Source organism: Varanus komodoensis, unplaced genomic scaffold (genome assembly GCF_004798865.1).
Source record: "Varanus komodoensis strain SLA01 unplaced genomic scaffold, ASM479886v1 scaffold9, whole genome shotgun sequence".
Lineage (NCBI taxonomy): Eukaryota > Metazoa > Chordata > Lepidosauria > Squamata > Varanidae > Varanus > Varanus komodoensis.
Window position 1 is genome coordinate 12,879,625 of NW_025336598.1, and position 15,423 is coordinate 12,895,047.

The 15,423-nt window shown below is 41.2% G+C and overlaps 1 protein-coding gene across 4 annotated transcripts in view; it reads right to left on the bottom strand.

Annotated features, from left to right (window-relative positions):
• The window catches only part of PPARGC1A (PPARG coactivator 1 alpha), a 221,233-nt gene that overhangs the window by 49,509 nt on the left and 156,301 nt on the right, over positions 1–15,423 (bottom strand). For all 4 annotated transcript variants that reach the window (XM_044417824.1, XM_044417826.1, XM_044417823.1 and 1 more), the window contains exon 3: positions 1,499–1,693. In XM_044417824.1, the coding sequence (XP_044273759.1) occupies positions 1,499–1,693 (195 nt within the window). The remainder of the gene's footprint in view (positions 1–1,498; positions 1,694–15,423) is intronic.

Here is a 15,423-nt window from a genome sequence, read left to right on the forward strand (position 1 = left end):
GAAGGCTGCCCTGCAATATGGTATTTGGAAGTACTTTAGATATATCTAGCAAAAAACTCGAGACTTCCCCTAGACAAACACATTATGTGTGAACTGAGACAGGGGAAAAAGAAACGACTAAACACATTCAAGAAAACTGGGAGGCTCCACACACATCCTGTTTATTAACTTTTGCGGTATAATGGGCCAGACTGTTACAGCCATTTAGCTGTCAAGGTTTCCTTAAAGTATCCAGAGAACAGTCACTAGGAAAGGGTACTGTGAATTCTCCAGCAGTATAAGCTCTAGGCCAGAGGTGGCAGTCTTTTTTCTGCCAAGGGCTACATTCTCTCTCGGACAATGTGTTGAGCACTGTGTGTCAGTGGCGGGCCAGAGCCATAAGCTGACCCCCTTTCCTCAATTTGCCACCTCCCTTTCTCTCCTATTCTTATTTTTTCTGCCACAGCTAGGGGAAGAACAAACTGCTGTCACCAGAGGTCTGAACCAGTGGCATGTGAGAGACTCTGAAATTAGGCTGAGGTCTAGGGCTGCAAGTTGCTCACCCCTGCAGGCCATCTCACAAAATTTTAGTTACTACAGCCATTTCAAATAGCATTTCCGGGAGGAAGGGTGTGACTATTAAAATTGTTTAAATCAGTATGACAAATGTGCCCTCGGGGTTGTGACTATCTGTTAACATTGTCAGTTCTCTGAGGAACTGGTTGGCATCAATATGGCTATTACCCAGGGGCCTGTTCAGCCATTAGTTTCACTATTCAGAGAATGGGCTGGAGGGTGGCAGGCATGGATTTCGTCTCCTTTTCTGAAAACTAAAAATCAGCATAGCTCCCTCTTGCTTCTGCATTGGCAAGTGGGCAGTCATTTACTTACTTCTTTGAGGGGCAGCTTCAATAGCTCATCCGCCTACACAGAGGAATTCTTTTCCTTTCACCCACTTAACAGACAATTAAATGATAGCAAAACTGAATCCAACCCTTATTATATAAATGTCTTTTAACACATTGCTAACACGTGTGCCAGAGTGCCTCTAGTAAGGATATATATTTGAATTCATGGAGGATAAAGCTGTCCATGGCTAGTAATCCCAATGACTATATGCCACCTCCAGTATCAGAGGCAGCGTGCTAGTGTGTGAATGTCCTACTCATGGATTGGTTGGCCAGTATGTGAACAGAATGCTGGGTTAGATGGGCCCTTGATATGACCCAGCCCAGCTCTTCACATGTACAGTTCTTCTTTTCTGAACATAAGCAACAACTGTCATGTATTAGAAGAACAACTGGCCAAAACTACAGATCCTCTCCAGCAGAATTTCTTAAGAAACAGACCTATATTTATTCTGAGCTTTCCCACAAATTTCGAAGTGTGATTTAGTTTTCTTTGGGTTTCCAGCCTAAATTAAAAGTCCAAACCTTATTGTGACTACGTCATACCCATGTAGTGGATAGTGAGAGGGCACCTCCATTTCCTGTAAAATGGTAGGAAGGTAGATTCTTACTAGAGACGGCTCTTCTGCCTCCTGAGGTGGAGGGGTGCCGTCAGGCATTGGTGAAGGGCTAGTATCATTTTCATTGGTCACATCTCCATCTGTCAGTGCATCAAATGAAGGCAATCCATCTTCGTCCACAGGGATACTATCCAATGTCTCTGTGAGAACTGCTAGCAAGTTTGCTTCATTCTCTTCATCTATCTTCTATAAAAGTAGGGGGGAAAGACAGAAAAGTCAGTCAGGGAGGAATAGTATAATTTTATAGGCACAAAGCACATAATTTGGACAAACCAATTTTTGTAAGAGTAAGCTGCAATATTGCAACTAACTTAGCCAGGGTGCTCTTTTGGGTAACATACCTATTACAAGTTGCAACTGTTGTTTCGTATTTCACCATCCAGTGCTCTATTTTTAATCCCACATTAACACATCTTACTCAATCATCATATATATTTTGTTCTGCATCCAAGATATATGTATGTCTCTCACCCTCATCCAATGAATGAACACCTAGCAAAACTACCTCTCTCAAAAATAAGACATTAAATGAGAAGCACAAAAGGAGAAAAGATGCATACACCATTGTTTCCCTCTAGATGCTTCCTCCAACTACCAAATTTAGTAACCAATACATAGCCCCATATTTCTACAGATCTGAAGAATAGCTATCGATGCTCTTATTAGTAGTGCTGGTGGTTTCTTTTTTAAAATACTTGTATTCTGCAGGTTGCCTTTGAAGTTGTCCTTTTCAGTCAATGTAGTTTGAGTGCCCAATACAACTACCGTATGCTTTATCTAATTTAGGCTGCAATTATAAAAAGTAGATTAATTCCTAATCAGATGTGGCTGCAATGTTAATTTGTACTAGATATCTTATTTCAGTACCAGGGACTTGTTTGCATCAAATCTTAGCATTTCTCAACGCAATACGTTCCAATTATCATACATATATTTGGAAGGCAGAAAAATAAAAGCACTTATTATATTTTAGAGATTTGTCACCACAATTATTAATGACTTAGGGCTTGGGATAACTCCCTATGGAGTCCATGCAAAGATTTTGCTGGCAGTCAAATACATTTTTCAGAAAGAGAGAGAAAAGGGAAACAGTTTAGATATTCTCTGCAGATGTCATACTTAAGTAGTTTAATACCACCCAGGAACAGACAAGGGGTAGTACCTGAAACACAGTGCAAACCTCAGAACAAAAGATTTTCTCAGTAGAGATTAGTTAGGACAGTTCTTAACTGAATTAACTCCTGTGCAGTTAAATCTTCAGTGTGTGTGTGAGGGGGAAGCATTTAAGCATGCGTATATTTAGACTGTTTGATCAAGGCCAAAAAAGTGTTGGCCTGATGTGCAAAAAGATGCACTTACAAACCTTGTTTCTAATATTTTGTTGTTGTTATGCTTATTAGGTATCAATAAAGATTTAACAATAAAGAAACAAGGTTTGTAAGTGCATCTATTCAATAAGCCAAGAGTCAATAAAACTGATTTTTCTTCATTCTAACTTCCTCTAACTTATCCCAACCGCTCCCTTGCCTGTCAGGCAAACACAGTTTACATGAGAACAACAGAAAGAAATGGTTTGTTTGATGAATAACAAGAAAGAGAAAACTTGCTGCCTCCCTAAGCTTGGCACATGATTGGCCTACATGCAGTGATCTCTTTTCATTGCATACACGTTAGCAGAGTGTTCCACACACCCTTTCGTTGCTGTTGTTGTACATAATGGTCAAACAACTTTCAGATCCTTGGGTATTCAAATTGCCTGCACAGAATTAGTTATGTTGAAATGTGGAGGCACAGAGAGTTTTGCTAAGGGCTAGCTTTACTAAGAACTAGAGCAATTTCTCAGTGGGGAGTTTCCATGTGTCATTAGGTTGTCGTTGGATTGCACTGGAAGCAAAATCTGAAGTGAATTTGGGCATTCTACTTGCTTTTGCAAATCTGAGGTTCAAAAGAACTGGGAGGACTTCTACTAGTCAAAACCAATTTTTCAAAAGGGTTCTGCACATGTTTGTGCTACTAGAGGACATATGTGGGCAAATACCTTTTCAATGCACATATAGACATCTGTTTTGGATTGTGGCCAATACATTCAAATCCCTCAAATAGAGACAACTATGCCCTCTGGTCTGTCTCCTGTCATGTGAATTGGCTCTTCCTTAAGCTCAGCTGCTGCAGCCTTTTGCCTGTACCTTGAGGCCTGGCTGGTGGCAAGATGCAAGAGACATTTCTTGATGGTGCCCCTTATGTGGAACCTACTACCAAAGAGATTATCATCTTACCTATTTGTTTTCCACCAGAAATTGAAAACATTTCCCTTTGGGAGGGGGGTAGATTCTGTTCTTACTCAATTTGTACCTTGATTGTAAGTTTTGCTTTTCTGGTTTTTTGTTCATTAGGACTCTTCCCCTCCCACCCCATTATATTTTGATAATTGATGTGTGCATGTGTGTATAGGGTAGGCCAAAAGTAGGTATGCAATACTGATCAGGTCACAGAGGACACCGCACACAGTAGGCAAATTGAAGGAGTTAATCTCTCAAGCCTTTATCAACATGGGTGCTAACCAGATTTTGTGCCACAGTGTCAGGGACAGGTTCCAGAATATTGCAAAGTTGAGACAAAGAGGCTAAACAAGACCTGATTGTACTGTATACCTACTTTTGGCCCACTTTTATATATACACATTCATATACAATTAACTGCTTTGAGTTGCTACATTTTGGAGGAGGAAAGCAGGGTATGCATTTTTGTATCAATAAATGAAATCGCTACAAGGCACAGTTTCATAAACTCTGAAGTTCTCCCTATCCCTCGCTGCTACTAGTTTTGTCAGCAGAATCTCTTGGGCCCATAGGCCTGGAGAGGAGCGCTTCTGCATGTCCTGAATTCACCCAGCTGTTTACCATACCCTCCCAGAGAACTTTTTAAAAATCCTCTTCTCAAGTCAGTATTCCTCCTTCGATCATATAAACTCTTACAGAAGCCTCAGCATTTGTCACCCCAACTCTTTGCCTTTGCGCTTTCCCACCGACACTGAAACATGTTGACATTCAAAGTCAGAATGTGGAGTGGACACTGGCCTGCCTCATCAAAGCAATTTCAATTAGCTTTTTGCACAAGTTTCAAACAATCAAACACCCCCTCAGAGAAAAAGCAAAGAATGTGACAAAGAGGACTCTGTTAAAACAATTAATGTCACTTTCCATTATTGCTCCAGTCCCAATTTACAGAGCAAATAAATCAACGTCACCATAGATGATGGCACTCTACCCAGCCAACACACGTCTCCTCATAAATGACATGGCAGTAGGAATGCATTAAGCAGCAAAATGACGTTGGGAGATAACCCTTTGGAAACTTAACCAGGCGCTGATTCCTAAACATTGTTTTATACAGAAACATTTCTATTAGTTAACAGAGCCAGAGAAGGGCTGAAAAAGGGAGGACGAGAAAGAGTAATCTTCCCACTCCCTTGAGCAACAGGAAGTTTCAGGGGCCTGTCTCTTGCAGGGTCCTGTGAGAAAGGCTGACTGGCAAGTTTATTTATATTGCGTGTGTGCTTTGTTGAGCTTGATTTTGAGGAGTGTGTATTTTGCTCCTCTGTGAGTGCTTTTCTCTGAGTGTTGCTAGGTTCCCCTCTGTGAAATTAGCATTTTTGCTGGCCACCGTGGCAATCATTTTGTGCAGGTGAACAACTTTTTCCTGGCAGCCATTTAGTGAGAGTGTCCTTGACATTCCCAAAATGCCCAGTGTGCCCACAGAAGGGCTAAGGACCCCAATTTACATAGCAGTGATGATGATGATGGTGATTATGATGATAAGCAGGAGCAGCAACACCACCACCACCACCACCACCACCAATATATATAATTATTTAGAACATACAAGGCCTGGGAAACTTCAGATACAAAATTTGGGCCAGGGAAATGGGACTGAGATGGAAACAGGAGAAAATGGGAGAAGAATGTAGCATTGTTACATTTAGTATGTGTGAGAACTGGGGACTAAGAGGTTTTCCCAAAGAATTTGTGGGAAAGAGTTTTGAGGTGGCATTTGAAAACAGAGGAAGAGAGAAAAGGGGCATCAGCTGTGGGTCCTAGAAAGGCAAGTTTACACAGCCGGGGCAGCAAAGGAGAAAGGGTGAAGCCATCTGAGAAAGCAATGGCTGATGATGCTTTCTTTAAGGCAGGACCAATCCCTCTTCAAAAACACACTCATTTTCCCAGCGTGATTCCAACGGGAAACCCATTTTGTTTCTACCTCCTATCCCAACTGCTGGGGTACATCACAAATTCCAGGAGGCAGTTGCCATTGCACACCAATGCAAGGCCATTAAGCCAGGCAATTCAGTTAGCAAACTATACAAAAGTCTTGAGCGAAGGTCATTTTGCAGTAACCCCCTCCCCCCAGCATAACTGCAATATTATAATAGCTCAGGCTTATGGTAATGTTCATTAAAATGTCGACTCCCTGCTTTGTGCTCATGGTATGAGTCCTGGTGTTGACAGCGCAGAGAGAAAGTCTAGCTGCAGCCAAAAGCTGTAAATTTCACTATTTGAGCATTCCTACTTATAAGGTTCATCTTCCACAGGGGACATGCCAGCAATTATACGGGATAGCCTCAACCGAGGGAGAACTGAAGAGATGCAGACAGGTGCTGAGCACAGGGTCAATGAAGAAACTGCAAGCTCAGCACCCTGCTGCAATGATCCCATCCATTTTAGGGATGGCCTTGTGAAAGTCTGGTAATATTTCATATAAACATAAAGAGCTGCTAAATATTTGTGAAGCAAAAATGATCTGAGAGCTGGATTTTCCCAATACAAAATGATATTGCCATCAATAAATCAATATTTCTCAGAGAATTCAAAAAACTAAACTTTTCCCAGGGCATAATGACCTGTAGCAGTTATCCCCAGTATATTCTGATACAGGAAAGATAGGAGCATTTTATGAATAAGTTTATTCTTATGGCTGACAAGAACCTCAGGTGGGTTTCAGCTGAAAGTGAGATTCCTTTTGAGGACTCAAATTCTGGAAGAGTTACTTTCTGAAATAGCAGAACATATAGTCCTTAGATATGTTGGGGCATTTTTATTTTAAGTCATTCTCTATTCAGCACCAGTTCACTGCCCATCATTCGATGCCCCAAAAAATAAAAAATTAGACAAGGGAACTTATGCTTCAACTCTTTCTCTGAATCCCACCAATTTGGAGATCATGTAGTAATTGGACCCTGAAGAGTTTGGGATCAGATCTACTCAAGCCTCAAGTCAAGCCAATATCAGAAGAAGATATGAATTAATCTCAAATGGTATCACATAGTTCTCTTTCTCTTAAGTAATTGCATGAAATCAATAAGAAGTTTATGGAAATAATTTTCATGGACTCAAACTAGAGATAGTGTTTATCACTGAATTCCTGATCACAAGTATGTACCAAGGTGCCTGGCATGACTATCAGGGTAAATGGATGGCATTGCATCATCGACGCAAAATACCTGTGTTAGCAAATGTGACCCTCACAAATCAGGGAATATGCAACCTTCCATCTTCTTAACGTGATACTTTCTTTTGGGTAAAAAGTTGACCTTTTCTGGTGCTAAGCATTTTAAAAGAAACTACTAAAAGTCTTCCCCTGAACAGCAAAAGCAAAAATACACCTTGCATGTTTTATTGCTTCTAATGAGTTGCTTTAGCTCAGAAGTTTTCATTATGGCCTGACAATAAAGTTTCTAATAAACTGAGGTGCTACTAATTGACTTGTTTGTTTCACAGATGCAGCGCTTTGCAAGCAACCTGTAGCAGCACTTTTTACATCCTTGGGCCAAAAATCATACAAGGTTCTTTCAAGCTGCTAAATGATTAGATTTCATTTGTGTAAACTGCCTGTCTGTTCTTCTCCTTGACACCAAAGCCAGGATTTTGAACACAAGAGAATGAAAAGAAGAATGAGCTATCAAACTTTTGACTGTGTTAAAAAAAACTAAAATGATAGGAGACTATAGTACTGGAACAAAACAACTGTTGCAGACTTCCTCCCTTGCTCACTCTCTCTCACACACACACATATATATATTTGAAAGCACAGAAATGCAGTCAATTTGATTCAGAACCAAAAGGTCACTCTACTCAATTTATGGTTGACACCGTGCACAATATTGAGAAAACACCTGAAAGCAAATGATCTTATCAGCAGTTCAGCCCTCAACATTTACTGACTACATGGGATAATATGCTGATTACTAAATAAATGCATTAACTGTGTTTTGCACACAAGGGATGTTTAAATGTGTCGAGAACTTGACGGTGGCAAATGCATTGCCATCTACCTTACTATCAGCATATCAAGCACATTTTTAAAATGCCAAGACACATCATGGATTTCTCATCCAGTCTGTGCATTCCAAAACACGCAAGGCAAGTCAGGATACAGCTTCTATATGCCTGGAGATTACTTCTGTGTAGGAATGTTCATGGTATGTTTGTCTATATGTAGAAGAGACTCTGGTGACCAGGAAGATCTAGGCATCCTCCCTCTTGCCTGAGCCCAGCAAGCCTGCTCATATGTGCCTGTCTAAGGAGTACATACATGCAAGATGGGGACATGCACACACACTGTCCCCTTGCAGCTGCTTTTGTGCAAAAGCAGCAACATCCTGCTAGGCAGTCCCACATGCTCTCTGATGCCAGGAACCGTCACTCCACATGTTATCATGTTGCTGCCAAATGGCTTATACTGGAGGTGTTCTATAAGAACAAGCCAATTGTGTTAATTTTACCATTATTAGCACGTTACATTGCATTCATATCCTGCCTTTTTCCCTTGTGAGGAAGCCAAGGTGGCTTACATGGCTTCATTTTATCCTCACTGCAACAACCCTGTGAGGCAGGTCAGTTTGAGAGTGACTGACCTGCTCAAAGTCACCTAGTGAGCTTCATGGTCAAGCGGGGACTAGAACTTGGATCTCCTGGGTCCCAGCGCAACACTCTTACCACCACACTGCACTGCCTCTCTGGAACTAGCCTGGACTTCTGAGGAGAGGTGGGAGAAGTTTAGCGGAAATATTGGCATTTTACTTTAAAGTAGAATGCCACAAATACTTCTGCATACAGCTGAGGTGTTGATGGGAATGGTTATACATCTGCAGGGCATCAGACTGAAGAAGATCGCCCTAAGACACCCATTACATAGACAAGCCAATTCCCAATTCCTGCTTGAAATCCTCTGTATGGTATTTATTCACCAACAGAAAGTATTTATAAACATGGACTATGGGTTGCTTTGCCTAATCAGCCTCCATAAGTGCTTCCAATAATGATGGACACTCTAATGCCACTCTGCCACTCTAATGCCACTCTGAAGTGGCCAAGACAAACCTAAATATTAGCAAATGCTACAAATGCAAGTGTTCCCATTCAGTGATTGCTAACCAGCCATTTTTGATATGCAAGACAGAAAATCACAAACACTCAGCATTGATCCAAGGGGGGGGGGGGGGAAATGCCTTATCTTTTCATGTCAACCACAAAAATATTTTCTTACCCATTTTTAGACCTGGATTGCCTCATAACGCCAATTTGGGATGAGAAAATAGTTCAAAGTGTCATTGACATAACATTATATGTCACAAAGATTTAACAGTAGAACCCTATAGAAGGAACCCAGTGCATTCTGATAATGCCATCAATTCAGGACATAGCAAGAAAATTCCAAAAATGACCAAGGCAGAAGGTCTGAGGCAGATAAGAAAGCAACAAATTCAGTACAAGGCAGTCTGGATAATTCTGATGTTATAAGGTAAGATCCCAGAAAACCAACTTTGCATTATTTAATTGGAAGTTGCATCCAGTAGGGTTATTGTAACATGTGGTACATGCAACTGCCTTTGGAAACTTCAACCAGTTCACAAAATACACTACACTTTTAGTAGGGCAACTATACTGTTCCAAAGGACCTATAATGCATATTTTGTCAGAAACTGATGATCTATACTGGCTTCTAGGGTACCAGGCACAATTTAAAGTGCTAGTTTTAAACTATAAAGCTCTAAAGGGCTTAGGCACAAAGAATCTGAAGGACCTTATTTTCCTAATACAAACTTGCCTGTTCTTTAAATTCATCCTCATTTAAGTCTCCTTCAGGTACCCTCCCCCTCAATTTCAAAGGTTAGAAGAGTGTTGATCAGAAATAGGGTCTGTGGTAGTGACCCAGTTTTGGAATTCCCTCCACAGAAATATCCACTTGTTATCTTTTAGGCAGCAAACTAAATTAGTTTTATTTTCCCAGGTCATTTGCTTTTGTTCTCATTATTTTAAACTGGATTTTATATTTTGAGTCTGAGTTTACTGCAGCTGTCTCGAATGCTTTTTTTAAAGTGGGGGAAATTATATGTATTCTAGGAAACCAAACATTCCACCCAAGCATCTTTAAGCACTTAGGACAGGAAGCTCCAGCTCAGCTTTCCCCAACCAAATATGCTGGACTACAATTTGCAGCATCTTCCAGACAGTATCACCCAGTATGAGCCTGCCAAACACTGTGACAAGCATCTAAACCCTCTTGTGAGGGTCTCCTCTCAGGTGGCAACAAGAAGGAGGGCCTTTTTGGTGTTGGTCCCCAAAGGATAAAATGGTCTTTCCAACAATGAAAGCCTGGCAGCAATTCTGTCATCTTTTCTGTACCAGGTTAAGCTGACTGCTTTTGATGAGATTTTTAATGTTAATTTTCTAATCTGGTACAGGTAATTTTACTGTTAATTGTTACTAGCTGTTTTAAACTTCTTTACACTTTGGATGTTAAATATTTACATGTTTTTATCATGTTGTGAACCATGGAAAGAGTACTGGCAATTGAATGAGACCAACAAATCTGGGCAACTCCAGGTGGGGGAGGGTCGCTCTAGATAATGACATCAGCAACCTGAGCGGATTCTTGAGGCCATGGCCCGGCTCTCAGAAGAACCCATCAATCACAGTCATCATTACCAGAAGAAGGCAGTGTGCAGAGTCCTGTTATTTGTCACTGGATCCTTGGAAAGATTCACCTGGGCATCAAATATCCAAAGCAGCCCAACGATACAATCAATTTTACCCTGCTAGCAATTGCCTGGTTTCCTGCAGATACTTACAACTTAATTGTTGTAACAGATGATCTAATATTTCCTCAGGTAAAAAGGGTCAGGCTAATAGGTCTGTAAATCTCTGGATATGCACTGTAATTTCTCTTGTCCACTCGTGTGGGACCGTAGGAGTTCACTGATAGTTTTCAAATAAGTTAAACTCTTGCTCAATCTTCCAGAGTTAGGATGGCAGGAAATTTTAGAACCTGAGAATATTAAGCAACTAATAATGCTGATACAATCAAATGGTATCTCTAATTTCTGTCTGGTTCATTCTCTCGGACAAAAATAGCAAACGAGCAGACACAGGAGGGGATAATAATGACCCAGCCTCGTCATATATGGTGATACCTGATCCAAGTTCAAACACTGGTTGCTTGGTAGGGAAAATCTACCAAAGCACCAACTAAACAAACAAGATAAATGGTTTATTTTAACTACATTGCAACAGCTATGGAAACAAGATATTTATGAAATAATTTGGAGCTGAATGAGCCTTGCTTTTACTGGTCACCTATTCTAGCCCAGAATAATTCTCTTCACATACACACATTACTTCATTTGCTTGTTTTATAAGTTTTATAACTTTTGCAAAGCAGCAAGAAGTGATGGGTGTGATCATGGATAAATCAGATTTGCAAAGTGTTGTTATAATGGATTTATCCCATATCATTTGGAGATTGGGACACTGGTTTCAAAGCTTTGTAATTGTTTTATTGTTAAAGGAAATAAATGGCAACAACAGCAACAGCATGGCACGGAAAAGCAGCAGTTCAAATGTTTCTGTAGCTGCAAATTCAGTTGATAGTGGGAACAGGGGAGAATAAGGAAGCTCCTTTTCTTTTAGCCTTAACTTCCCTTTTGAAATAGTAAGTTAACAATATCAGCTACTATCATTACTAAGGCTTCCATTGTCATTATTTTTATCATTATTGCATTTATATCCTGCCTATCAATATCAATGCCACAGGACAGTTTCCTCCTCTCTTAAATTCTGGTGCCTTGTCATATTTCCTCATAGGCTTGTCATCTTCATGCCTTTCCCAGCCAGGGGACTAAAATAGAAATGAGCAATGAACTGCACAGATATCATCATCACATGCCTACAAGTTATTGCATGCTTGTGGGGGTAGTCCCAATTTCATGCAGAAGTAACACTGGGGACTATTGGGTTTCTGTTCCTTCCTCCCAGTGTGTGCACGCACACGCATAAATGAGGCTATTACCATTGCACAGGTTTTATTTAACTATATGGCCAGCCTAATCCCCAAGCCCCAGAGCAGACAACTTTTGATATGTAATATATATATCAAAACATTCACTTAATAGTTAACTGAAATAGCAATAGGCCTTTCTCAACTTGCCTCTTCCTCTAGATGTGTTGAACTACAGGTCGTAGAATCCTCCATGTCTGGCTGAGTGATTCTGGGAGTTGTAGTCCAGTAAGGATGGCAACAGGTTCAGGAAGGCTGCCCTGCTTTGTAACTACGTTTGTGTGCCTACGTTTGTGTAACTGAAATAATTGCCCATTTTTTCATTTCCTCTCCTCTGTCCCTCTTGTGTTGCATTTTAGAGGATAAACTCCTTTAGGCAGGGACTTGACAGTGTATAAGAATAATCTTTAAACTGTCATGCTAATAGAGGAAAAGGAGAAGAAAGCTGGGGAGGGGGAGGAAAGAGGAGTCCACGGTGGCAGAGGCACAACCTAACTCAACCATGTTTTAATACATTTCCAAAATATGCTTGACTATAGCAAGTCTTCAGCAAAAACCCTCTTGTGAGGACGTCCAATAGCGTACACAAACTTCTCCTCTCTGCCCCCTTAAAAAACCCCTTAAAAACCTTGAAACCCGTTCTGGCAGTCCTTTTTTCTCTTCTTTTCTTGCCTCGAGCCCATTCCATTTTGCCTTGCTATTTCCCTCTTCCTCCCAGCACACAGCCTCACTTCCCCAGCCTCTTAAGCTCACTTTTCCTCCTCCTCTAACCAGCGGCCTTCAACTTTTTTTACCCCTTTGCCTTGTGTTTCCCTCTCCCTCCAGCCTCTAGCTTCACCATTTCGTTCCCCATTTCATTATCTTGCTGTTTCTCCTCTCTCCTAGCCTCTAGCATTGCTATTTCTTTCTTGTCTATATTGCTGCATGCTATTTCTGCCTCCCTGCTACCCGGCTCCTATACTCACTACTACTCTTCACCAACACTTGCTAGCTGACTTTTGATGGACCCAGCACCTACAGAAGCCATTCTCTGACTAGCCACATGCTCTATGGATGACATTCTGAGATGGCACCCACGGCAGGTTCTCGAATTCCCAAATATGTCCACAGGTCCAAAATGGTTGAGGACCTGTTGTAGGTGTCCCGGCAGTTTCAATTTGATGCTCAGGTACTGTAAAAAAGCATGTTAAGTAGATATTGAAGAACCAAAAAGGAGAGGAGACCTGGTCTTTGGGCTGTATCTCAGGAAGAGCGGGTACTCTCTATACCTCAGTCAACCCCATCTTTTGAACTTTGCCCTTCCACATCAAATATGCTGTGGTAACTCTGGAAGCTTTTGCCTACACCGCCCACCTGTCCTTAAGGATAGGCCCAAGCTGTAAGCAGACATACACAGATCTTTCAAATGTAATACCAGTAAACCTCTGAACCTGAAGTGAGTCAGCTATTAGGTCTCTATTACAAAATTCTTCCTTGAACAAACAGAAAACTGCAAACAGACTAAAGAGCAATTAGCACTTCACAAATGCAACAGCCATCATATAATCAGGGATTCTGTCCTAGAGCCAGAAGCACTACTTTAGCTACCCTTGATTACTTCTACATAACAAATAAATAAACCAAAATTAATCACACAGTGTAAAGTCTTCAACTCTGTAAGACAGTAGCAGGGTAGGGGGCAATGTAGGCTCTGAGTATAATCCATAAATCAGGAAATCCAGGGGTCAAGACATGCCGCTTCAATGAATTCTCTGGATGACATTAAAGGAAAGTCAATCCTTCTCAGCCACACTTTCCCATATGCAAGATAGGAATAATTTTACCAACCTACCTTACAGGTTCTTGGAAGTATGATCAGATATGTGAAATGCTTTGAACATGCAAAAGTGGTTTAAAATAACTCTGTGGTTTGTTTGTTAATTTCTACTTCACTAGCTAAGGAAGGATTTTTAAGCCAAAGTGAAAAGCTCTCTTGATTGTCAGGTGGTTCCTAACTACTTTGATTATATAGTTCTCTCATTCAGCAGCTGGGTTATGCCCAATATATTCTCCTGTATACACACAAGCAAGAATATGCTTGTTTGTGTACACAAACAAGCCTGTAGAATGTATAACCCATTAAGACAAACACAGCCTTACTAGCCATGCAAGTCTTCTGTTTTTTGTGGCTTGCCCAGGACTGCAAGAATGGGATGGTCAGGAATTTGAACGGCTATAATCCATTGCTTGGGTGCAGGGATGTCACACAAGCTGCAGGTGAGCTGTACATAAAGGTAAAGGTTTCCCCATGACATTAAAGTCCAGTCATGTCTGACTCTCGGGGGCAATGTTCATCTCCGTTTCCTAGCTGAGGGAGCCAGCGTTTGTCCGCAGACAGTTTCCGTGGTCATGCGGCCAGCATGACTAAACACCAAGGTGCACGGAGTGCTGTTACCTTCCCACCGAAGTGGTACCTATTTATCTACTTGCATTTATATGCTTTTGAACTGCAAGTTTGGCAGGAGCTGGGATAAGCACAGGAGCTTACCCCGTCCTGTGGATTTGAACTGTCGACCTTTCGATCAACCAGCCCAGCAGCACAGTAGTTTAAACTACTGTACCACCCGCAGTCCCATGAGCTGTACATACATAGAAACAAAAACCAGAGTACAAGGAGAACAAACAGCTAAGCCTATGCAGAAACACATAACAAGGGTTTCTTGAGGGTGGCCCTTCTGCCCAGTGTCTCGTTGCTTCGAAATGTGTCAGTCTTCATAGGCATGGTTGATGAAATCGCTTGCACTATAGCCCAAAGAGCTTTGCTCATTTGCTCCCAGGGCTCTTATAGTGACCACTGAATTGCAGCACTTGATGCAGCTGTACACTGTTCAGAGATATGGGATAGCCACATTCCTGGCATTCAGAGATTACATTTATGGACAGAAGTGAACAGACTGTGCATTCTCTGATAGCCTTTTAAAACAGAGTGTCATTTTTGTTCACCACCATTCAGTGTGAATGAGGTACGGGAATGCTTATTTTCAGCCTAGAGAGATGGGAGGTTTTAGAGCACTGGTGAATGTGACTATCAAATGTGCTTTTGAATTCCTAAAATTAAAGAGCTACAAATCTCAAAGTATGCTATATTCTTATCAAACCACACATCCTTCACTTTTCTGCCAACTGATAAAGGCAAATATGATATCTCCACTTGCTTTGGAAGGGAGTCTGCTGCTACATTGCTAGCGAGTTATGGAAAGAACGGAAAACACTTGATCCTAGTGGGAGCAACATGTGATTTCCACATGATGAAAACAGGTATCTGGCGATGTGAAGAACTGTCAAAGCTACCAATTTGAGCTGTGCTGTACCCTAAATGTATATTAACAGCTAACTTTGTGGCCCTCAGACATGCATTTAAACTGGATTGGAGGAACGAACAGTTTTTGAATAATTCTGCATTCCCCCTTCCCTGCTCACTGTTTCTGCACTCCTGATGCCCCCTGCTCTAAAATGAACACTGATGGTTTCTATCAGATGCACTTTTGAGCAATTTGGTATTCGGGTCTGAGGAAAAGGTTCATATAAAAAGTCTGGCACAAATC